This window comes from Staurois parvus, unplaced genomic scaffold, assembly GCF_062004578.1.
Source record: "Staurois parvus isolate SC_StPar_1 unplaced genomic scaffold, SC_StPar_1.0 ptg001051l, whole genome shotgun sequence".
In the NCBI taxonomy this organism is placed as follows: Eukaryota; Metazoa; Chordata; class Amphibia; order Anura; family Ranidae; genus Staurois; species Staurois parvus.
In genome coordinates, this window is record NW_028318847.1 from 468,698 (window position 1) to 493,334 (window position 24,637).

The 24,637-nt window shown below is 41.5% G+C and overlaps 1 protein-coding gene across 1 annotated transcript in view; it reads left to right on the forward strand.

Annotated features, from left to right (window-relative positions):
- Window positions 1-10,924: 10,924 nt before the first annotated feature.
- LOC149440803 (uncharacterized) overlaps window positions 10,925-24,637 on the forward strand; it is a 44,327-nt gene continuing 30,614 nt past the window's right edge. The window contains exons 1-2 of the mRNA XM_089658113.1: window positions 10,925-11,061; window positions 21,078-21,192. Of these exons, the coding sequence (XP_089514239.1) occupies window positions 11,051-11,061; window positions 21,078-21,192 (126 nt within the window). The 5' untranslated portion in view covers window positions 10,925-11,050. The remainder of the gene's footprint in view (window positions 11,062-21,077; window positions 21,193-24,637) is intronic.

Genomic DNA, 24,637 nt, shown 5'->3' on the forward strand with positions numbered 1-24,637 from the left:
ATCTCTGTGCAACCAAAACAAATAAAAATAATCCAAAAGCCAGCCAGCACACGCTGTTTATCACCCACAGCAACAGGAAATAAAATATATAAAATGCGCAGTGCTAAAATAATGTTAAAAGTGCAGAAATGTGATGAAACTAAAATTCCATCTCTGAGCCCAATACATGTATAAATCTATAACTATATACTGTATATACACAACTACACCTAGTAGAATAAAGCAATTAATCAGTGTAAACAAACTAATAAAGGTGGAATTGAGAATAGTACATTCAATTCAAAAATGTGATAATGTGGTGACGACAAGCTCCAGTCTAGACCCCTGATGATTGTCACAAGGAATACTAAAGTTGGCCATGTACTGTTCAAATCTAGTCCAGTTCAGCAGGCACCAGTTGAAATTTGAACCATGTATGGGCAGGCTGAACCCTTGGTTGCAGGAAAGAAAATCGCTCTGTCTATGGCTGGCCGAACTCTGCACATTCACACAAGTGTATGTGTATGTGGCCAGGAGGCACCCAGGAGTGACAGGTGTTTGTGTACAAAATAATGACAGGCTGCAGCTTTAGACTTTGTTCATAGAGGGCACACAATACCGTACGCCAGTGCAGGGCCATGTTTACATGCACAGAGATGCACAGGTATTCCATACTTCCATGTGCAGGTAGTTCCTGTGGATGTCTATTGGGACACATTGACTGCACAGGCACAATCTCTGTGTCTGTGAAATCCAGGTGAGTTTGGGTGTGTGTGTGGGTCTCCGAACTTACACTGTCTCTGTTGGGGGACCTTAACCAACGCTGTGTCCATGCTGCCACTGTGTCCTAACAGACATCAATGGGACTGCCTGCATGGGGATGCACAAAACGTAAACATAGCCCTGCATGGATGTATGGTATTGTACACCCTGTGTGAATGAGGCCTTACATGTGCAATCGCACATCCAAGTATTTGCATGCATACAGGGACTGATGAGCGGTGCTGAATGCAAACAGTTTGCATTCAGAGCCACTAATTTGTTTAAAACTGCATGCAAATGTTTGATAAATATGAGCTTGGGCTTCCAAATTCATCTCCAACCTGAACTCCTAATTCTTCCTTTTTGTACTCCAATGAGCCGTGGGCTTATACCAGCTGTGGGGTGATAATGATCTGGCCCTCAGCTCACTGGACTACAAAAAAGAGTTCAGAGGAGGCCCAAGATCATCTGTCTGGGATGTGCAGTAACATGTATACAGCCACAGGGTGTCACTGATTTGTGTAAGTGGCTGTACACAAACACCTGTCACTGCCGGGTGCCTCCACATAAAGACATGGCTCTACACATGTATGTATCTGCATCCGTGTGAATGTCAGGGTACTAATGCTTCTACAATCCCTCTGGCCCCAGAAGGCAGCAGTCAGTGTTTTTCCTGTCTGTGACATAAAACAGTATGAGGGAAGATTCCCCTTCCACCTTGGAAGTCATGAGACTTGTGATGTAGACAATGCCAGGGAATGGCTCTCCTCACTCTGGTATCCTGGGACTCATGAGGTTCAGGGGAAGTGTCCCCTATCTGAACAGTAATAGTACCTGCACTGCCAGAGCCAGAGCCAGAATCCAGTCATTAGACTAGCTCCAGCTAGGTAAATGGTTTGGTTGATTTATTCCACACATTCTTATTTTATTTGTGTTCTCCATTCACTTTTCTCTTATTACATATTTTTTTCTCTTTCATCAATTTAGACATTTGTAAATGTACCAACACAATCTGCAAATGGATTGCAATGGCAGTCATCGCTAGCAGTCTCGTATACATGTTTCCAGTCTGTGATAATTCCTGCATTATGTCCCCAGTCACAAGGCCGCAGTCTCTCACAGTCTCCTGTAACATTAACCACTTGCCCTCCAGAGGATTTACCCCCATTCCTGACCAGGCTATTTTTTGTGATACAGTGCTGCGTTACTTTAACTGACAATTGCACAGTCATGCAACATTTTACATAAATGAAATTTATGTCCTTTTTTCCCACAAATAGAGCTTTCTTTTGGTGGTATTTCATCACCTGTGTGTTTTTTTTTTTTTTTGAGCTATAAACAAAAAAGGGTGAAATTTCTGCATACGTTTAGGCCAAAATGTATTCTGCTACGTCTTTGGTAACAAAAATCCCAATACATGTAAATTAATTGGTTTATTTGAAATTTATAGTGTCTACAAATGGTGATATATATACTGGAATTTTTTTTTTTTTTTTTACTAGTAATGGCGGCGATCAGCGACTTGTTGCGGGACTGCGGTGGGCATTCTGACACTGGGGGGGAACTGACTAACTGCCACTGACATCCCCAGTGACACTAATACATTGATCAGTGCTAATAAAAAGCACTGACAGTGTACTAATGACACAGTGCAGGACATTTGAGGCAATCAAAGGGTAACTGTGCGTTTTACTGTGTAGACAAGCTGCTTTGTATTGTGCAGAGCAATACAAAGCAGATTGTTTGTGCTGACAGGGAAGAGATTTGTATTGTTTACATACAGACCTCTCCCCTGTCAGCTCCACCAATGATCACCGAGTACCGGCTGAGAATCCGTGGCCAGTACACAGTGATTTACATACCGAGGAACTATTGGCGATGTGGGTAGGGAGCACATCCTACCCGGAAATACAAAATCACATATATGTACGTGATTTTGCGCATCCCTACCACCCCGTAGCTGTACTTCTGCTACAGGGCAGTCGGGAAGCGGTTAAACATGTTTAATATAATGTGAGGCCTTTGGGATGTGAAGGGCCACACTTGAGATACATTACATTGGAAAGGTTGTCTGTGGTGCTGTGATAGATTAAATAAAGCAGAACTAGGTAAAAAATTGTTTTTCATTTTGGATAGAATAAGAGAGGGTTATAACCCCTGTCAGGTTTTTGTTTTTTTGCCATCTGTGTGCCATTGGGGAGATGCCATAGCCAAAACAGGAAGTGAGAGGAAATCCCTGCAAATTGAAGGAATCTCTGGTTTCCAACAGAATTAGTGTGCCCATTTGAAGGTTTCCCCTATGTTACTGTTTTTGGGGGACAAACCAAAATGTGGGATTTTCTTTTACTTTCCCTTTTGATGATAATGATAAACAGAAAGGGTGAATCTTTTTAACCAGATCGCACCTGACTTATAGCAGATTGATGGCCGGGCGGGACTTTTATCCCTCTGGGTGGATGTCATATGACATCCTCCAGGTCACACCTCTCATGCGCACCCTGGGGGCACGCAGCACAGTGATCCATGGTGAGCTGTGACACAGCACTTCTCTGATCAGGGTAAAGAGCCAATGCTGTTGGCCCTTAACCATGTGATCTGCTGTGTCCAAGCACAGATGATCACATGTAAACAAATTCCACTTAACGGCATTTCCTTTCCTCAACACTGTCACTGTCTAAGGAAAGGAAAGCCGATAACTAGCTTTTCTGTGACAGGGGACACTTACAGTGTAAATCAAGGCACTGATCAGCAGTGCTCCGATTATTAGTACAGCCCCATCAGTGCCAATCGGTGCCCGTCAGTGCACAATATCAGAGCAGCAGATCAGTGCCCACTAGTGCACCTATCAGGGCCCATCAATGCTGCTTTATCAGTTCAGCCTCATCAGTGCCCATCCATCAGTGCAGCCTCATCAGTGCCCATCAATGCAGCCTGTCAGTGCCCATCAGTGCAACCTCATCAGTGCCTATCAATGCAGCCTCATCAGTGCAGCTCATCAGTGGCCATCAGTACCACCTCATCAGTGGCCATCAGTGAAGCCTTATCAGTGCCCATCAATGCAGCTTATCATTGCCCATCAGTGCACATTCATTAATGCCCATCAGTGCAGCCTCATCAGTGCCCATCAATGCAGCGTGACCAGTGCACATCAGTGAAGAAGAAAATATACTTATTTGTAAATTTTTATAAAGAAACTAAGGAAAGGGTTTTTTCAAAATATTCAGTCCTTTTTTATTTTTTAGCAAAAGAATTAAATTAATGGCGATTAAATACCACCAAAAGAAAGCTCCATCTGTCTAAAAATAAAGATAAAAACTAAATTTGGGTACAGAATTGCACAATTGTCATTCAATGTGCAACAGCGCTGAAAGCTGAAAACTTGCCTGGGCAGGAAGGGGGTGAAAGTGACCAGTAGGCAAATGGTTAACAGGCATACAGGCGTCAACAAAAGCTGACAGTGGCTCTAATCCCTCTCTATTCAAAACTAAATAAAAAGTTTTGCCTTTCTATTTTAAGAGCCAGTTCACACCACAAAAACACACTTCGGATGCGATCTGGATGCATTTTTGCTTACAGTTCATACCACATCCCGTTCCGGTGTGTTTTTGATATGTTTTGCTGTGTTCCAGTACATTACTGTGCAGAAAATATGCAGCATGTTTTACTTTTTTTCTGCACCAGTAACTGACTGGAGCTGACTGCACTGGTGTGAACTAGGTCCATTGGAATGCATGGAAAACACTGTGCATTTATTTTTGATGCAGAAGAAAACACACTGGACTGCATCTGGTGTTAACCAGCCCTTAGCGTACAATATTAATATAAAAGAAAAAGTTTTTAAAAATGCTTACATTTGATCAAGTTTATTTTTAACAATACCTTGCATTGTTTTCAGTTCTTTTTACAAGATAAGGGGTGAAATAATCACTGTGGTACATTTAACTGTGGTACATCTATTTAGATTACCAGGTAGTTTGATGACAAATATCCCCTTAGATTCATAATGGGTGAAATAGTTGGAGTTGATGTTCTGTCAGACGTCCAGTCCAAGGCTCCAGTCCAGGGTTTGGCCGAGGTCATGTGACTGGGCTGGCTTGTGGAGGCGACTGTGTGAAGTGATGGTAACAACTTCTGAGGTAGAAAACAAAGAGAGGAGATATCTACGGCTTAAAGAGGAGCCCCACCCCATTGTTTTAATCTTCTTCAGTCTGTTCTTACCTTGTTACCTCAGTTATACTTATTGACCTTGCGAATCCAGCATTGTCCTCCTGTACTTCACATGCTGGGACTAGCTCCACCATTTTCATCTGACCTCATCAGGAGCCGACTGCCTCTTTTTGGTTTTGCAGCCACCCCCTTGATAAGATTCCTTCTCCTCTAAGGTTCAAGCAGACGCCCCCTGTAATATGTGACGTGGATATCCCAGAGGCTCCACCAACAGGATTTACACCATTCCCACCTAGGTGAATATGGGGGAAGCTGGTAGACTGGACTCTACAATGCCAAAAAAATACAGGAATAAATCAAAAGGTTGTTTTTTTCTACACTGTGGAGAGGGGATGAATCTAAAGGGGGAAAGTTTTTTTTTTCAGAGTGAAGGACCACTTTAATGTCTTAAGTCTCATTTGCACCAGAACTCGGTGCTGGAAACCCAAGTTCTGTGCGTGTTTCATGCACAATGTTTAACCACTTCCATACAGGGTACTTTTACCCCCTTCCTGCCCAGGCCAATTTTCAGGTTTCAGCGCTCTCACACTTTGAATGACAATTGCGCGGTCATACAACATTGTACCCAAACTAAAATTTTATCATTTTCTTCACACAACTAGAGCTTTCTTTTGGTGGTATTTAATCACCGCCGGGGTTTTTATTTTTTGCTAAATTAACAAAAAAAGACCGAACATCTTGAAAACAAAACACGTTTTTCTTTGTTTCTGTTATAAAAGTTTGCAAATAAATAATTGTTCTTCATAAATTTAGGCCAAAATGTATTCTACTACATGTCTTTGGTGAAAATAACCCAAATTAGTATTTATTATTTAGTTTGTAGCAAAGTAATAGAGTTCATAAACTATGGTATAGATCTGAATATTGATCAATCCTGAAGTACAGACAGCCAATCTAATTTCCTGAGGGCCAAGAATGTCAGAACAGTACAGATATCCCCCAAATGACCCCTTTTTGCAAAGTAGACAGTCCGACGTATTTTATAAGAGGCATGGCGAGTTTTTTGAACTTAGAATTTTTTTGTCATAATTTTTCAGAAAATTAAAAAAATTAAAAAAATTATTTTCACTATTTTTTTTACATACTATCACCAGTGCAGTACAGTGTCATCATATAACTGGCATGGCGGTGACAGTATGAAAAAAAAAATTATAATTTTTTTGAATTTTTTTTTGAATTTTTTTTTAGTTTTAATTTTGTATTACATTTTTTTCTCTTTGTTTAAGATTTTTTTTCATATTTCACTATGACCAAAGTAGTACAATATTACCATAGTAACATTGTACTACTTTGGGGACGTGATCATTATTATTTTTTTTTTTTAGACTATTTGCTTATGGCAAAGAATTACTTTGCTATAAGCAAGCATTTACTTGAATGACATCGATTCATTCAAGGTTTTTTTTTTTTTTGTGCTTAGCTGTGATTTGGCCTCGGCTAATCACATGACACAGCTGGGCTGTGATTGGCCCAGCTTGAGCATGTGATCGCTGTGACCAATCACAGCTAGGCACACTAGTATACAATGGATGGCATGAATGAAGCCATCCATTGTATACAACTGTCATGTGACCTGCTGTGATTGGTCACAGCAGGTCACATGGTACTGGCAACGGGGCCGGTATTTAGATCTGTCATCGCCCGTGTCCGAGGTACACGGCCGGTGACAGATCGCGACGCTGCGCGGCTCTGCGGGCGCGCAAACTACGCATGCCCAAAAGGACGCCATATGGCGTCCACCCGGAACGGCAAGGTGCTCGCCCGGCCGCCATCTGGCCATAGGCCGGGCGGGAAAAGGTTAAAATGCAGTGCAGTTGCGATATGCAGCAGGTGTCAATGTTAACCACTTTAGGACCAGGCATCTTTGACACTTTTTGTTTACATTTTAAAATCAGTATTTTTTTTCTAGAAAAAAAATTAGAAACCCCAAACATAATGTATTTTTTTAACCGCTTCCCGACCGCCCTATAGCAGAATTACTGCTACAGGGCGTCAGGACCAGGGGCGGACTGACCATTTGGAAACTCGGGCACTGAGGGTCCGGGGTCAGTAGGGGGCCCCATGAGATGCCCCTGGAACCTTTTTCATAGGCTTTTTTGAGTTTGGACAAGGGCACAGGGGCCCCATGATCCCCTTTTGCCCGGGGGCCCCATGAGTTGTCAGTCAAAATCACATATATATATACTGTATATATATATATATATATATATATATATATACACACACACATGCGCGACCACCACCCTACCCTTCTGGAGTTAGATACGTGCGTATTTTGGAGATGTTGCGGAGGTGGAGTCTGCATGAATTTGTCAGCGATTGGATCTGGGGTTGGAAAGACAGATTGGACTCTAGAATGACACCTAGTATTCTGGCTTGCGTGGTGGGGCTGATGGTGGCATTGTTGGTCGTGATGGAGAGGTCTGGGGGGGGGGGGCGCGGGCTGGTGGGAAAACTAGGAGCTCGGTTTAATTTGAGGAAGTGGAGTGACATCCAGTCTGATTTGTCGTTCAGAAGGCTAGTGATTCAGGCGGAGACTGAAGGAGTGAGGCGAGGGGTAGAGAGATTTGAGTGTCATCGGCGTAGAGATGGTAGTTGAAGCCGTGGGAGTGTATCAGTTGGCCAAGGGAGGAGGTATAGATGGAGAAGAGAAGGGGTCCAAGGACAGAGCCTTGGGGGACCCCAACAGAGAGAGGGAGTGAGGGGGAGGTGGCAGCATTATAGGTAACACTGAAGGAGCATTGGGATAAATAGGAAGAGAGCCAGGAGAGAGCGGAGTCTTTGAGGCCATGCAATGCAATTAATTTTTTAAAGTAGTACATGTACTACTTTTTGTGCCATGCAGTGCTATTTCATCCCATTTTAAATGAATGGGTTCAAATTGAGCCCATGTGAATAGCACAGGAACGCACAGCGCTTTCCTGTGCCATTCCTAGTGTCAACCAGCCTTTAATGCTGGCCGTACACCTGTATGTAGCAGCACTGTCAACATTGCAGTTTTATAAAGGAAGCATGCTTAATTATGCTCCCCCAGCACAGTGATTATGCTGTCACTGACAGCTCCCAGTCATATGGCAACAGTTGGGGGGCCAGTAGGATAAGCCCCAAAGCATGTGACCACTGTGACAGGCAGTTATATTAAGCTCATGATCAAGAAACCCATGCACACTTCCATTGTTACAATTTATTAAAGGTCCAGTTCCTGCCAGTGGGAAGGGGTTAAACAATGATTCCATTCCACCATACACTCAGTCAGTCACTGTGTCAAAATCGCTCAGAGACAGCTACAGTATAGCATTCTAAAAGTAAACTTTTCTCTTGTTTTGCATACAATTGGGAAGGGTTAGAACTTCTGTCAGGTTGTCATTGTTGTCTATGTCCCCAGAGAGATGTAAATTCCTATTTTTGTCCTGAGAAACATTGCCACTGGGAGAAAAATTAAGAAAATCCAAAATTTTACAGTTATCAATAGGACACAACTAGAGGGGTTATCTTCCTTTGAACACACTTCTTTCAGTGACAACAGTCAAAGGGTGTTATTTTGCCTTGGATAGATTAAAGCCAGCCATAGATGGATCGAATCTCGGCCAGTTAAGCAGGGACCAGTCGAGATTCGATCCATCTATGGGCAAGCTGGTTGTACTGAGGTCAATCTGTAAACCAGCCTGGTGGATTTTTTTCATGCAATATGCTATAGCCATTAGCTGTGGTCATTGTATTCTGCTGGCAGGGAAGGCTTCCCTCCAGCAGAACACAATAGGCGCTGTGGTATAGAGTCAGCGCTGATGGGGGAATCTATACATTTTCTTTTCTTCCACCTGTGGTGGAAGGAAATAGGATTGCATAATTTATGGGCTGCTTTACACTTATTTTCTGTTGTGTCTCTGTGTTCAGGAACTTAGCATGAGGATATCTCTTTGATGGTAAAACTCCCTACATTATTCTTCACATTATGACCAAACATGGCCCTTTCCAATATGTGCCAAACATATGATCAACTGATTTCTGATTAATATTTCCAGAATGTAATAAATTAACATTTTAAGTGTTTGATAAAATCACAGGTAGGTGTAGTCAGGAAGGTTGAACAGGTGATTAATATTTTGTACGCACTAGAGTGAATCATATTGGAGGGTTTAAATTCCCATATTAAGGAGATATAAGGTACAAACAAATTTCACAATGATAAGTTTGTACATATTTTGCATGAAATTTGAGAGATTTAGAGCCCTTTCACACTGATCTATTTTTGAAGTCCTTTTGTTTAAAAAGAAAACCAAAAATGCATGAAAATTGTATCCATTTAAATCCTCCCCATGAAATGAATGGAAAACCCACCAAAAACACATAAAAAATGCACCTGCAGGGCATTTGTGGTATATTTATTTGAGTCCCATGTCTAAGTTTCACAGGTGAATGCTGGGAGTCAGGAATCCAGAAAATACATAGAAAACATGGTTTTCAATGTATTTTTTTCAGCAAAGCAGTGTGAAAGGGTCCTAAGTGACATAAAAGTCAATTTATTATGATGTGCTATTTTAACTGCACTTATTATTTACACTATATTGTCAAAAGTATTGGGACACCTGCCTTTATACGCACATGCACTTTAATGACATCCCAGTCTTAGTCCGTAGGGCCCAATATTAAGTTGGCCCACCCTTTGCAGCTATAACAAATTCAACTCTTCTGGGAAGGCTGTCCACAAGGTTTAGGAGTGTGTTTATGGGAATGTTTGACCATTCTTCCAGAAGCGCATTTGTGAGGTCAGGCACGGATGTTTCCGTTCTAATTCATCCCAAAGGTGTTTTATCGGGTTGAGGTTAGGACCAGTCAAGTTCCTCCACACCAAACTCGCTCATCTATGTCTTAATGGACCGTGCTTTGTGCACTGGTGCGCAGTCATGTTGGAACAGAAAGGGGCCACCCCAAACTGTTTCCATAAAGTTGGGAGCATGAAATTGTCCAAAATGTCTTGGTATGCTGACACCTTAAGAGTTCCCTTCACTGGAACTAAGGGGCCAAGCCCAGCCCCTGAAAAACAACCCCACACCATAATCCCCCCTCCACCAAACTTTACACTTGGCACAATGCAGTCGGGCAAGTACTGTTCTCCTGGCAACAGCCAAACCCAGACATATCCACCAGATTGGCAGACAGAGAAGCATGATTTGTTACTCCGGACAACACATCTCCACTGCTCAAGAGCCCAGTGGCAGCGTGCTTTACACCACTGCATCCGACGCTTTGCATTGCACTTGGTGATATGTAAGGCTTGGATGCAGCTGCTCAGACATGGAAATCCATTCCATGAAGCTCTCTATGCACTGTTGTTGTGCTAATCTGAAGGCCACATGAAGTTTGGAGGTCTTTAGCTATTGACTCTGCAAACAGTTGGAGACTTCTGTTCACTGTGTGCCTCAGCATGCACTGACCCTGGCCTACCACCTGAGTTGCTGTTGTTCCCAGTTGCTTCCACTTTGTTATAATACCACTAGCAGTTGACAGTGGAATATTTTGTAGCAAGGAAATTTCACGGATGGACTTATTGCACAGGTGGTAACCTATCATGGTACAACGCTTAAATTCACTGAGCTCCAGAAAGCAACCCATTCTTTCACAAATGTTTGTAGAATCAGTCTGCATTCCTAGGTGCTTGATTTTATATACCTGTGGCCATGGAGGTGATTGGAACATTTGAATCCAATGATTTGGATGGGTGTCCCAATACTTTTGGCAATACAGTGTAGCATCATGTAATTTTCTCATAAACACATTCAGTTCACAACGATAAATATTGTGTAGGTATGGAATCTGTATTTTTTCTAGATGAAAGGTAAAATTTAACTATTGAAAGCTTTTTTCATGAGTAAGTATTTTATGTCATTATTCTTTTGATTCTATTTTTTATCTACCTGCAATGTCTCTGTCTTCTGTTCTCCTTAATAGACAGCTCATAGAACCTCACATTTGTCACCAATCAGAAGGCAGTGCTACCTTGGGGAGTGAATACCTGTACAATAAGCTTTGTGAATTTACACCAGTGTAATAAGAATTCACAGAACCATTTACCCGATTATCCATGGCAGGAGGGTAAGTTGCATGTGCTGATGCATCTACTTTGGGAGCTAATGCTTAGAAATTTGAAATGCTTTGAAAGATCTGTGTTTCAAGATGAATTTCAGGTATAGATTTTATAGCCTAGTTTAATTGGTCCAATTTGGACCAGTTCATATATTCTAATTCATATACCATATCCGTGGGATTCCTGTGGAAGCTGGAAATCACTGTAGTAGTCTTTGTTACTACAGCGACCCTCACAATCCTGAGCCGAGTGGCTTCCTTGCTACTTAGTAACTAAAGTGGTATAGTCATCCAGTGCAGGTGTTATTTACAAAATTCCTTGCATATCTATCAATGAATGCAAGGCATTCTCCAGTTGGACAAGGTAAAGAAGCACGGCTAATCATTTAAAAAAAATGCAAGGAGTCCTATGAAAGGCGCTCGTGCCGAGCGAACTATTCCCTTAGTTCACTATGCAGCAGGGCAGTTGCTCAGTATGGGACCCGGAAGACAGAGAGGATCATTGTAAAAGCAGAATCCACTCCAGTCATTTTCTAGTTTCCACGAGGATCCCACATTAATGCCATATGCATACTGACATTGGTCCAAGCTGGAGCAATGTAACTATGCTATAAACTCTATACCTGGAATTAAATTTTCAGTCCCTTCTTCATGCAACTGTCCACTTTGGGAAGGTAGCAGGACTCTTCAGCTCTGTAGAAAGCTTGCATTCAAATGCAATTAATCTGCTTTCACAGCCTAAAAAAGCATAAAAGCAAAGATTGAAATTTGGCTGGTTCAGCAGGAAGTAGCCGGATCTGTGTGTGGTCTTCTCTGTTTGACAGAAACCAATCTTGTCAGAAAACCTGGAAAACCTGCATTCAGTCAGCCATTGATCAGGGTTTTCTGAACGGGGCAGGGGGTGGGAATGTCAGAATACAGAAAAAATGTTGAACAAAAATTGTACGGCCAAACTAGCAGATTTTTTAGGCACAATGAGAGACCAAACTATCATGTTAAAACATAACAATTTTATTAAACATAAAATAATCACAAACAGAATAAAACAAGAAAAGCAAAATCCCCTAACAAAAAGGGGGAACTAGTGCCTGACATAGCCCTTTACATAGCCCTTTATCTTAAGTAGTACATATCACCTGGTGGAAAAATTATTCTTCCACAAGAGTATAGCTCTAGGATAAGAAACGGTCAAGGCGTTACGCCTGTGCATGTGGCTTCTTCAGGACTGTGACTTCTATGTAAAGGAAATCAGTACTACTATATATAAAATACTAAAAAACAAAAAAGTATGTACACAATCAATTACATAAGATGTGTGTAATATGCAGACAATCATTGGGCTTACATTGGAAAGCGGCAGCCAATGATACCTAGTCTGGGGAGCGGACATAGGAGACTCAAATGTGGAACACCCAGGCAACAACACCCAGGCAACAAACCAGGGAGCCTAGTGACATCTATCTAGAGTCCTATAAAGGGAAGCATAAGATACCACAGCAAACAATATAAGTAAGGTATAGGTATAGATCTACTTATTACCAAATATTTAAACCAAATATATACAGTCAGGTCCATAAATATTGGGACATCGACACAATTCTAACATTTTTGGCTCTATACACCACCACAATGGATTTTAAATGAAACGAACAAGATGTGCTGTCAGCTTTAATTTGAGGGTATTTACATCCAAATCAGGTGAACGGTGTAGGAATTACAATAGTTTGCATATGTGCCTCCCACTTGTTAAGGGACCAAAAGTAATGGGACAATTGGCTTCTCAGCTGTTCCATGGCCAGGTGTGTGTTATTCCCTCATTATCCCAATTACAATGAGCAGATAAAAGGTCCAGAGTTCATTTCAAGTATGCTATTTGCATTTGGAATCTGTTGCTGTCAACTCTCAAGATGAGATCCAAAGAGCTGTCACTATCAGTGAAGCAAGCCATCATTAGGCTGAAAAAACAAAACAAACCCATCAGAGAGATAGCAAAAACATTAGGCGTGGCCAAAACAACTGTTTGGAACATTCTTAAAAAGAAGGAACGCACCGGTGAGCTCAGGAACACCAAAAGACCCAGAAGACCACGGAAAACAACTGTGGTGGATGACCAAAGAATTCTTTCCCTGGTGAAGAAAACACCCTTCACAACAGTTGGCCAGATCAAGAACACTCTCCAGGAGGTAGGTGTATGTGTGTCAAAGTCAACAATCAAGAGAAGACTTCACCAGAATTAATACAGAGGGTTCACCAAAAGATGTAAACCGTTGGTGAGCCTCAAAAACAGGAAAGCCAGATTAGAGTTTGCCAAACGACATCTAAAAAAGCCTTCACAGTTCTGGAACAACATCCTATGGACAGATAAGACCAAGATCAACTTGTACCAGAGTGATGGGAAGAGAAGAGTATGGAGAAGGAAAGGAACTGCTCATGATCCTAAGCATACCACCTCATCAGTGAAGCATGGTGGTGGTAGTGTCATGGCGTGGGCATGTATGGCTGCCAATGGAACTGGTTCTCTTGTATTTATTGATGATGTGACTGCTGACAAAAGCAGCAGGATGAATTCTGAAGTGTTTTGGGTAATATTATCTGCTCATATTCAGTCAAATGCTTCAGAACCCATTGGACGCCGCTTCACAGTGCAGATGGACAATGACCCAAAGCATACTGCAAAGCAACCAAATAGTTTTTTAAGGGAAAGAAGTGGAATGTTATGCAATGGCCAAGTCAATCACCTGACCTGAATCCGATTGAGCATGCATTTCACTTGCTGAAGACAAAACTGAAGGGAAACAAGCAAGAACTGAAGACAGTTGCAGTAGAGGCCTGGCAGAGCATCACCAGGGATGAAACCCAGCGTCTGGTGACGTCTATGCGTTCCAGACTTCAGGCTGTAATTGACTGCAAAGGATTTGCAACCAAGTATTAAAAAGTGAAAGTTTGATTTACGATTATTCTGTCCCATTACTTTTGGTCCCTTAACAAGTGGGAGGCACATATGCAAACTGTTGTAATTCCTACACCGTTCACCTGATTTGGATGTAAATACCCTCAAATTAAAGCTGACAGTCTGCAGTTAAAGCACATCTTGTTCGTTTCATTTCAAATCCATTGTGGTGGTGTATAGAGCCAAAAATGTCAGAATTGTGTCAATGTCCCAATATTTATGGACCTGACTGTAAACTGATACTCACAATGATTATAAATTGTGCTGGAATAATAAAAGTTCAAAATGTAGAAGCTAGTGGCAATTTTAAGCAGAGATGTAACCAAACAGGCATTGTTAGACCTGGAAATAACAACTGTATATTAGACATGTGCTAAACAAGAATTAAAGCGGAGTTCCACCTAAAAAAAAAAAAGCAGCTACAAAAACTGTAGCTGCTGACTACAGCCACTTACCTGTCCCTCAGTCCAGCGGTGTCTTCACCACCGCTGATTTCATTGGCCATCTTCTCTCCCTGGCAGCGGCAGCTTCAGTGTGGGCACCCGAGTGCCCACTGAGCATGTGTGTGAAGCGCTGTGCTTTGTGAATGGCCCCGTAGTCTTCTGGGACCTGTCACGTGTCCCAGAAGACTACAGGGAGGGAGGGGGAGGACCACTTCTGTTTCCAATCGCCTAGGCGTTCACAGCGGAAGCTCCCCCCCGCTCCCCAAAGGTGACAATCCTTAATGGGGAGCGGGGGACAAAGGCTTAAAGCGGAACTTCCCCTTTTGGGTGGAGCTCCACTTTAAAGCCATATTTTATGTGTGGAGAAGTCAAACTTACAGGTGTGGCCAAGCAGCAATAGAGGAGTGGCCTGATGAATAGAAAATATATGCTCCAGTACATGAACTCCCGAACCGCACAACCAGAGTCCCACCTAACAGGGGCCCAACACACACAATGGTGCATTTTAGAGATACCACCTATAGTACCACAAACAAAACAATACACTCAGGAGATATTCAGGAGATGTAACACTCAATGTAATACTTCACCTCCTTCATAAACATGAGGGTTAATCCAGATAGAGGGACAATATCAGCTTGCACCTGATCCCCATGGAAAGTCCCTATAAGAAAGGTCATAAAAGACCATAGGTACAAGCCATATATCTCTCCCAGTGAACTAACCAGCATCATATATACTACATCCACAATGTGATAAGGAAAGCTGCAGCTCATACCTATAGTCTACCACTGACCGTCACAAACAAGTGCCCCCGCCGCGCTGGTCACAGCCGGCTGCCCCAAGACCAAATCCCAATAGATACCGCCACCATGAGAGACTGAACGCCCATAAACAGAATATATATAATTCATTGTATATTATGCACATCAAATAGACAAATTCAATGGGTAAATAACTTGTACAATATACACAATCAATCTATATTCTATGCTAAGATAAAAATAGAACACAGCTAATTATTGAACTCATCCCACTAAATATCAAAGAGAAGATGAATAATTCAGTGAGTGTGACAATAAACCCACAATATTACACAAATTGCAAAAAGGGTTTGTAGCTCAAAGTTTCGTTCAGACTATAGATGTCTGAAGCCTTCAAATGGTATATTAAACAAGCATCTCGCTGTATGATAACTTTATCAAAGTTACCTCCTCTTGGGTTCTCTTTGTTACATTCCAATGCAGCAAACTTAACCACCTCAGTATTATTTTTATGGCGTAATCCTACATGTCTACCTATAGGAGTGGATAATAGGCTGTTGTTAGTATAATAAACATGATCTTTGATCCTCCGCCAAAATTGACGTTTGGTTTTACCCACATAGAATGCTCTACATTCTCAGAACATGATGTAGACTATGCCAATAGTTTGACAATCTACATAGTGTTGAATAGAATGAAGTTGGTCATTAGGTAAGTATAATGATTGATTTTCATAAATCCAGTTACCGAAATTACACTTACCACATTTCCAAGTACCACATACTTGACAATCCTTCTTAGATCTCTCCTGTGCAAAGTGACTCCTAGCAATTTTGTCCCTAACAGACTGAGCTCTTTTATGATCGACTTCTGGATAATCATTAATATATTTTCTAAGGATAGTGTCATTCGTTAGCAGCTACCAATGTTATTGGAGGATCTGCCGTATTATCCCATGTTGTCTAGTAAATGGGGTGATTAACCATGTTTGAATTGGAGTGTGTCTTTTTCTGGAACAAAATCTATTCCCTGGGGCATCGGCATACTTTATTGTATGCAATCTGAAATTTAGTACGTGAGTACCCTGTTTTTAAAAGCCTATCTTTGATGATCGCGGCGTCAGACCCTAGCCCTTCTCACCAAACTGGTGACCGAAGGACTAGCCAATCTAAAACCGCGATGTCACGGGCGTAACAATGCCACACCCAGCTGCACCCTACACAAAGATTTTCCAGCTAATGGACCACAACCTGTCTGCCGGCAGCCTGGGAGCGATTGTTACTGGGTTAGGTTAATTACGCAATTAACCTTTCACACACACACCACCTCCTTTTTGTACAGAGAAACAGGAAACTTGGCAATATCAGCAATAACACTATGATGTTTGAATAATCGTTGGTATACCACTGTCACCGCAGGCAGAGATATACCGAAGTTTAAAACACACACACAGTAGCGCTCTTCAGAGGCAGGGGGTTCTTAGTTTGCATTAAAGAGCTTTAGAAACAGTACAACACTTTCAGAAAGTAAGATTTATTACTAAAAGGTCAAAAGGGTGCAATAAAAATATTTACAGAAAAAGATGTAGCCAATATATATATATATATATAAATATACAGAGAGCAATAGCACAGCAAAGAGATAACAGAAAGAAGTTTAGAGGGATAAAGTACTTGCCGTCAGCCTTAGTATTAAGCAGATCAGGTTTCAGAGCCAAAAGGATGCCTTATCTCCCAACGTTAGTTCCGATGTTAAAAGGGAGAATCTTCAACTTCAACTCAACTTAGCTTTTTCTAGGGTGTCTCCCTGAAGCAGAGAACCAATCGCCTCATTTGGGGAGGGAGTTGTAGGCGGGGAGCTCAGGCTCTGACCAAAGCCCTCAGAAATTATACTTTGGTCAATAACTTTTGCTAGGTACATGTAACATTCCACCCACGGGTAGATTAATACGCAGAATCGTCTGCTGAACGTCTACATATGAAATATGTCATACCTGCTGGGATGGTTAAGGAGATATTATTTTCTGCTCTCCTGTTGATCTCAGCTAGGGGGTGTAATATACCAGGTGACTTGTATTAGAGTGAGCCGTCCGAATATGTGCTCCATGTTTATGTAATTATGTCCTATTTGAAGATATAAAATTATATGTAAAAGTTAGTTTTTAAATGTAAGTCTGTTTTTAAGACTACCTGGAATGTCTTTGAGGCTCAGTGAGGGCTTGGTTTATGGTTTTACGATCCCTTCTCCAGCAAGAGTCTCGCAGACATAGGGGCACCGCTAATTGGGGTTTATAGCCATGACGCCCTCCCAATGAGTTTGCTGCCTGTGATCTCTGTCATCATCCAAACCACGTCACTCAACATAGAGGGAGGGGGGATATCGGAGGAATCTGATTTGGGAGAGAGAGATACAAGATGAAGGGGTTTGGAGCAAAATGGATGACCGCGTCCATCTCTGTGTGCATGATTGCTACACTATTTGGTAGTGCATATGCCTCTTTTTTTAAAATCCTGTTCATTAGAGCAGATGCGTTGAAGTCTCAGGTATTGACTGTAAGGTATGCTCCATATCAGTGGCCTCGGATGGAAACTATCTGCGTGTAAATTAGTATTTCCTGCTGTTGATTTACGATACAGGGTGGTGCCATCATCTAGTATCATTATTTTGATGTCCAGAAATGAGATGGATTTTTCATTAATGTGAGAGGTAAACTTTAAGTTGAAATCATTTTAACCTAATGTCAGAATACCATAGTGCAATGAAGAGATGCCTGCATCCACCTCATATGTGTGGATGCAGGAATCTGTGAGTTTTTTTCTCTGATGAATGAAAACAAAAATGACAATGCGTACACAGCTTAATGCTCATCTAACCAGGTTTCCTTATCTCTATCAATGAATAAAGGTTGCTAAAGGCAACTGTGTAAAAGTTAGGTTGTTTTTCTTGATCACACACTCTGTATGCTTTCCTGTCATAATGTTACCTCTTATCCATGTCCTGCCTGGCAGGCTGAGCGGTCAGTAGACTCCCTCCACTCTCTCTCCAACCCTGGCTCCATGGTCTAGTTCAGCACTATAGCCGTCAGCACCCTTCCTTCAGTCTCTCCCCACACTCTCCTGGCCAATCTCCCGGGCTTTGATATTTATGTGCCCCTGTCCACACGCTACCTCTCTTGGGAAATGTAGTCCCTGATTGCCCTGCTCACCAGCTGAGTCCCACCACACAGCACAGACATTCCAGAGGGCTGTTCTGTCCATGCGAGTAACCCTGAATGGCAGACCACCACCATCTAATGTCCATTTTAATGTATTTTGCTAGTAATAACATTTCAGGGGGTTGCACAAACATACATACTGTATATCACTATTTTCTGGTTCAGCTTTACAGCTTCCAGTGCCTCCTCTCTGCCTTCAGTGCGATCACTGGACAGTGAATCATCATCATCACTTCTATCTAGTCCAGTGAGCTGGTATATGACTACGTAAAATGTAAAGTTGAACCAGGAAATTGTGGAGTGATCTACCTAGCTTTGCAGGTATTTGTACACAAGTACATATCCTACAAAAATACAGAAAAGAGTGCAAACACCTAGTGCATTACCACCATTAAAATGTATTTACCGAAAATGATATTATATTGACAAACATAAAAACTGGCAGTCAAATCAAAAACTCTGGCTATAGGTGACGTTATCTCATAAAAGTCTGCACGGTTGGAAGGCTAATGCATTTCAGGGTATAAGACCCCTTTGTCCCCTTGGCTCTGAGGAGGGGGTCTTGTACCCCTTTATCACAAGAAACTAATGCAAAAACCTTAGATTCCTCCGTTCATGCTTTAAAACATGGATGAACGAATCTCCCGCTGTGACTAATAGATTTTGACAGTCAAGCCTGGATACAGCTGCATTTCGGACAAAAATTTTCCAGCATTCTATTTTGAATACAAGTATGTCAGCTCCATTTTGGAATCCATCAACCTCAGAAGGAGAGAAGAAAGACTCATGCACTACAGAATATCTAAGATGGATCAGTGGACAAAGTTTGCAGAGAAGTTGGCCTGTCCTGCTCAAAGTGTCTTATTAGAAAAGGTATTCAGTGCAGCCAGAGAGGAGGTGACTGACATATGCATCTGTTTGTCTACAGGCGAGATCATCCAAACTTTTGAACTGTCTCAGATGCATTCCACACCCCCTAGTGGCTTCCATTGATTAGCTGCTGCATGCAGCCAAGTCTCCTTATCTGTGATGGAGCATATATTTACAAAATCAATAGATAGATTTTAATTATATACATAAAGAAATATATTAAAATAAATAAAAGACCTACATTTTAGAACTCTGAAATTAAAACTTTAAAAATGATATTCCTGTTTTTATTTATTTTATTTTGTTTTTGAAAGACAACTTCAAGAGTCTGTGTAACTTTTCAGGCTTGTTGATACCATTGCAGGAGGTGCAGTGGGCTATGGTAAAATGTAGACATGTAGCACTGCAATGAAGAGCACCTTAACTATGATGCGGATACATTAATTACGTATAGTGGTACTTTTGACACTTCAAATAAGGTTAAAAAAGTAAATGCAGATTGCATTGCCCACCCATTGCAGCTCATTGTGCCTAAAAACTAACATTTATTTAAAAAAATTTTTGGGATGCTGCTGATGTTGCATGCACAGCAAAGTGTTGACATATAAACCAAATTATGCACAGCAAAATGTGTGGTGTTGCTGTTGATGGTTCCAGAAATGACTCTTACTGATTCCAAAACATTGAGGGATGCCACAAAGCTGCGAATTGAAGGATTTGCATCTTCCCCATGTTGCCCTCAAAGCTGCATAAAAGGACCCCTCCCCACCTCTGTACACCCCCCCCTTTCATTTCAATAGTGATCTGTTTCTCAGATATGTGGTGGGTTTCTCATGCCATTATGTTGCATTTAGCTGCCATAGGTGCCCTCCAAAGGCTGAAAAATGATTTCAGCTGGGTTTCAATAGGATTGGTTTACCAAAGGCAAATAGGCTGTTCACTTTGCAAGGGAAGTTGCAATTTGCATGGCAATGTTCCCCAAAGCTCAGAGAATATGGTGACATTTTGCTTTGTAAAGAATATCCAATCATGTGCAAGGAAAAGAAAAAAAAATAGCATTTTTACTTGCACATGATGATAGAAGTCAGCTGAACTTCACCTCATATACTGAGCCCTGGGAAAAATTCCCATGCAAAGTGAACAGTCTAATTGTTGTAAGTAAAATCAACCCCAATATCATCCAAATCCAGAACATTTTGACCTGTTTGGGAGGACTGACCCGAACTGAACAGAGATATAGTCGAGCAACACTATGCTTATTCATCCACATATAACGCATGCCAGCTTTTAGATAAAAAGATCTTTTTTGTATCATGCTGGTAGGATAATTGGCCCTAGTATGTGTAGGTGTGTGTATGCATGTGTGATAAGGACCTTAGATTGACTGATGCGAATGTACAGTATGTAAAATGGTGAAAAAACTGCCCATAATTAAAAAATAAATAATAAACATTGTTGTTTTGACATTTTAGGACTTTTAGTTTTTGGATACAAGGTGTTTTGTATGTTAATAAATGTAAATGATTTTGTTATACAATAGCTGGCTTTTACAAACATATTTTTAGTTTACTTACAACCAAAAATTAAGTTATATACAATAAAATGTATAAATCTATTGTACAGCGCTGAGCAAACCCTTTGGCGCTATATAAACTCGATAAAATAAATAAAATGTATAGATTAACATATTGCACGTAAAAGCCTGAATTTATTTGATAATTACCAAAACGATTTTCTTCCTTATTTCTTGTTTCAACTTTATGTCCTTTTTTTTCTTGCCATAGAAATCCACCAAACTATCCTTGTGACAAGGATCACATTTTGAGGCAATCCACGGCACACAATTCCATGCAGTCACTAACAAATGAAACCTTAAAGGACACCTGCAGAGAAGACTTGGTATAGGATTTATCATACTTTTGCTTAGCATTACATTCTTCATATATGTACTGTATACATATGACACCCCCTAAACAAACCTCTAGATCTTCATGAACACAGCTTGTTGGTATTGTCATTAACCTGGAACCCAGATTTCTTTTTCTGTCCATAACTGATCAAATCTTGAAAAGCAGATCTCATAATCACAAGTGTGTGGAAGTTTATCACCGCTGCTGATAGTTTACACGTTTGTGTTTCTTTGTAACATTTATGTAACGCTACCCTCTTGAGGGTAGCTGAGCATTTTTGGGTTCCTTGTCCATCCTGAGCCTGCTTTGGAAGTACAGCCCCTGCTGACACCACCATGAATCTTTGACCTGGAGGACTCCCTGGCTTTGAACCATAAAGTAAACACACAGGGGTTTATTTACTAAAGAGTGCAAAATTAGGCTCACTTCTGTATAGAAACCAATCGGCTTCTAACCTCAGCTTGTTCAATTAATCTTTGTAATAAAACCTGGAAGCTGATTGGTTTCTCTGCAGAATTGAGTCTGATTTTGCAATCTCTAGCTTTAGTAAATAAACCCCAGAGTTTAAAGTGAGCAAATATTCTGGTGTTATTGAGGTCAGAATATAAAGAGTGGAAGCACAACAAGTAGATGACAGTGGATGTGCATAAAAGAAAAGCTAAACACTCTAACAACAAAGTTATATAACATAGTATCATTTTAAGCAGTCACTGGTAACTGGTTCTCAGACACTGGTAACAGTAACTGGGTTTAACTCTGAGGATGAATATTTTTGTTATGAACAATAGTGTCTCCTATTTTGAAGTAAAGGTGTCCAATCTTCTGTGTGCTTGATGGGGCCCTAGATGGTGCATATTAAGGTTCAAATCCTTCCTTATCCTTATATAGAGCAAGATGCTCAGTTTGGTGTGTATTGCTAGAGATTTTTTTTTTCATTCTTGGGACAGTGCATGTGATCAGCACAGGGCCAATCAGCACTGTCCAGACAGAGGTCAGGGGTCCTGCATCTTCCTACAGCAGAATTAAAACTTCTACAAGCTTTGACATGTGCTAGGCGGGACACTGATAGAAGTCACAAGACTGCTATAACTGCTGATGAGAAAAGGTCATTAGCAGTTTATATTTACTAAAATAAATGCACTTCCATGTTCTATGTAATGTGGGAGACCAGATATAGTGAATGCAGGGTCCTGGGTTTAGTAACACTTTAAGATGGTATAGTCACAGAAAGATTCCCTGTTGGAGTGATGTTGAAGCTGGGGAAGGTCTCTTTAACACAGGTGATGAAGGCAAGAAGTAGCTAAGATTGTAGAAAGGGACAAGCAAACTTTAGCAGAGGTTGAACCCCTAAAGATGGTGAACTAGTCTGCTGAAGTGGGTTCTTTTGGAGTTGGAGGAGGCTTAAAATGAGATTAATGTAATCCTGTCTACAGTGGCATGTGCTGTAGCCAGAGTCCTGCCGCTTCAAGATGTTAGTGAGACACTAAGTAGTAGGCCATAATACAGAGTGGGCTAGGCAGTCTAGGTCTCAGTGCAATAAGCTATGGTGTAAGATGAACTGAATTGAACAACTGAAATTTAACACAGTCACTTGTAACTTGCAACCTGTGATGATCTGGGAAATGAACCCTCTCACTCAGTCTGTAGCCTTTGCATGGTAAGAGGTAGTCTCTCAGTTGGAGGGGGGGGGGTGCGGCCCTCTGTCCTTTTTTTGGTCCCACTGTCAAGGAGTAATGCCGATGGCAGCACTACGATCCACCTGCCCACAGGATTGACTGTCCTGCTCATCAGTGATACCAGCGATCCTTCTCTCCTCCACCACTCCTCGGCCCAATCCAGCCCAGATCCAGAATCCCGCACGTCCTTCTCCACACACACACACATCCTTCGCCTCTCACCGTCTACTTCATGCAAAGTTCCCGGGCTTCTCAATATATAGGTTCCTGCCCCTTTGCCAGCTCTTCTGGAAAATGTAGTCTGTTCGCTCCTTGTCTGAGTGCAGAAGTCCTGCTACCAACATACAAGTACAAGTATTTCTGCAATAGAGTCTGCATAACTGAACCACAGAACACTGCCATCTTGTGTCTGATCAACATCTTGCAACCAGTATTAATGCAGGGTTTTACATACTCCCCCCACTTAAGTCTTTGGTCCCCAAAGAACTCATAATAAAACCAACAATGTTTGAAACAACTTATATACAATTGATATAACTTTCTTATTTAGGAGGGGCAATAATCAGTAAGTGTTCATTATGGAGCAAATTTAGCAAAAAGGAATCCCACCAAGGAGACTCTAGCTGATTTTGAGGAAGGGTCATCATTCTAAAAACTTCCTCCTTGATGGTGTCAGCAAGAGGGCTTGCAGGCTCTAGGATACACTCCATTGTACTACACACAGGAGTTTTGAGAGTTCTTTGGCTAGCATGGAATGCTTCTTCTGAGCTCTCGCCCAGGGTGTCATAAGTCAGTCTTTTTGGGTGGCTTTATCTCTCTACTTTCCCTTGGTTCAGCTTATGAGTTGATTTCATCTTCTGCCTCTGTGGCTCTCTCCTTCTGCTCTTCCACAATCTCAGCATCTCCACTTTCCATAAATCCTTCATTTCTCCTAGATTGTAGGCTTCGAGCAGCAGGGCCCTCCTATCCCTCTTGTATTGAACTATATTGTTGCTGTAGTGTCTCCCGTTATATTATGAAGCGCTGAGCAAACTGTTGGCGCTATATAAATCCTGTATATAATAATAATTTCGAGATATCCTGAAAAATCTGATTCAGGCTTAGGAAGGGTAGAATCACTAGGGCCTGAGTCTAACTGATGGGTTGGCTCAACAAATTCTGCAAGGTCTGGATAAGGAAGGGTAGGGACATCAGGGTTTGAGCCTGAAGGAGGAACTGGCAGACTTGAACTGGGGGATTCTTAATAGCACTCAATCCCCTGGCTGCAAATCTTGCAATTTTACTCTAAAGAGTTATATTGTCGTTTGCTCCTCACCTTAGAAGCCTGTTTAGCTTTTTTGAAAGCAGTCTCTAACTGGTGCTTCAGCCTCTCCACATACCCCTGATGTGATGAAGAGGCAAGGTGATCAGGGGCTGTACCAAAGGCTAGATCTATGGGTAATTTTGCCTCCCGTCCAAACATTAAACAGTAAGGTGAATAGCTCATAGTGTCGTTTTTGGTGCTGTTGTATGCGTGCGCCACTGCAGCCATATGCTGACTCCACTGTTGCCTTTTCTCTATGGGCAGAGCTCCAAACATGTTTAGAAGCATTAGGTTGAGCCGCTCCGGTTGAGGGTCACCTTGAAGGTGATAGGAAGTAGTTCTAGATTTTCAACCCAAAAGGGTTAACAGTTCCCTGATTAGTTTACTCTCAAAGTCTCTGCCCTGATCTGAGTTAATCATCTGTGGAAGTCCATAGTGCATGAAGAATTTCTCCA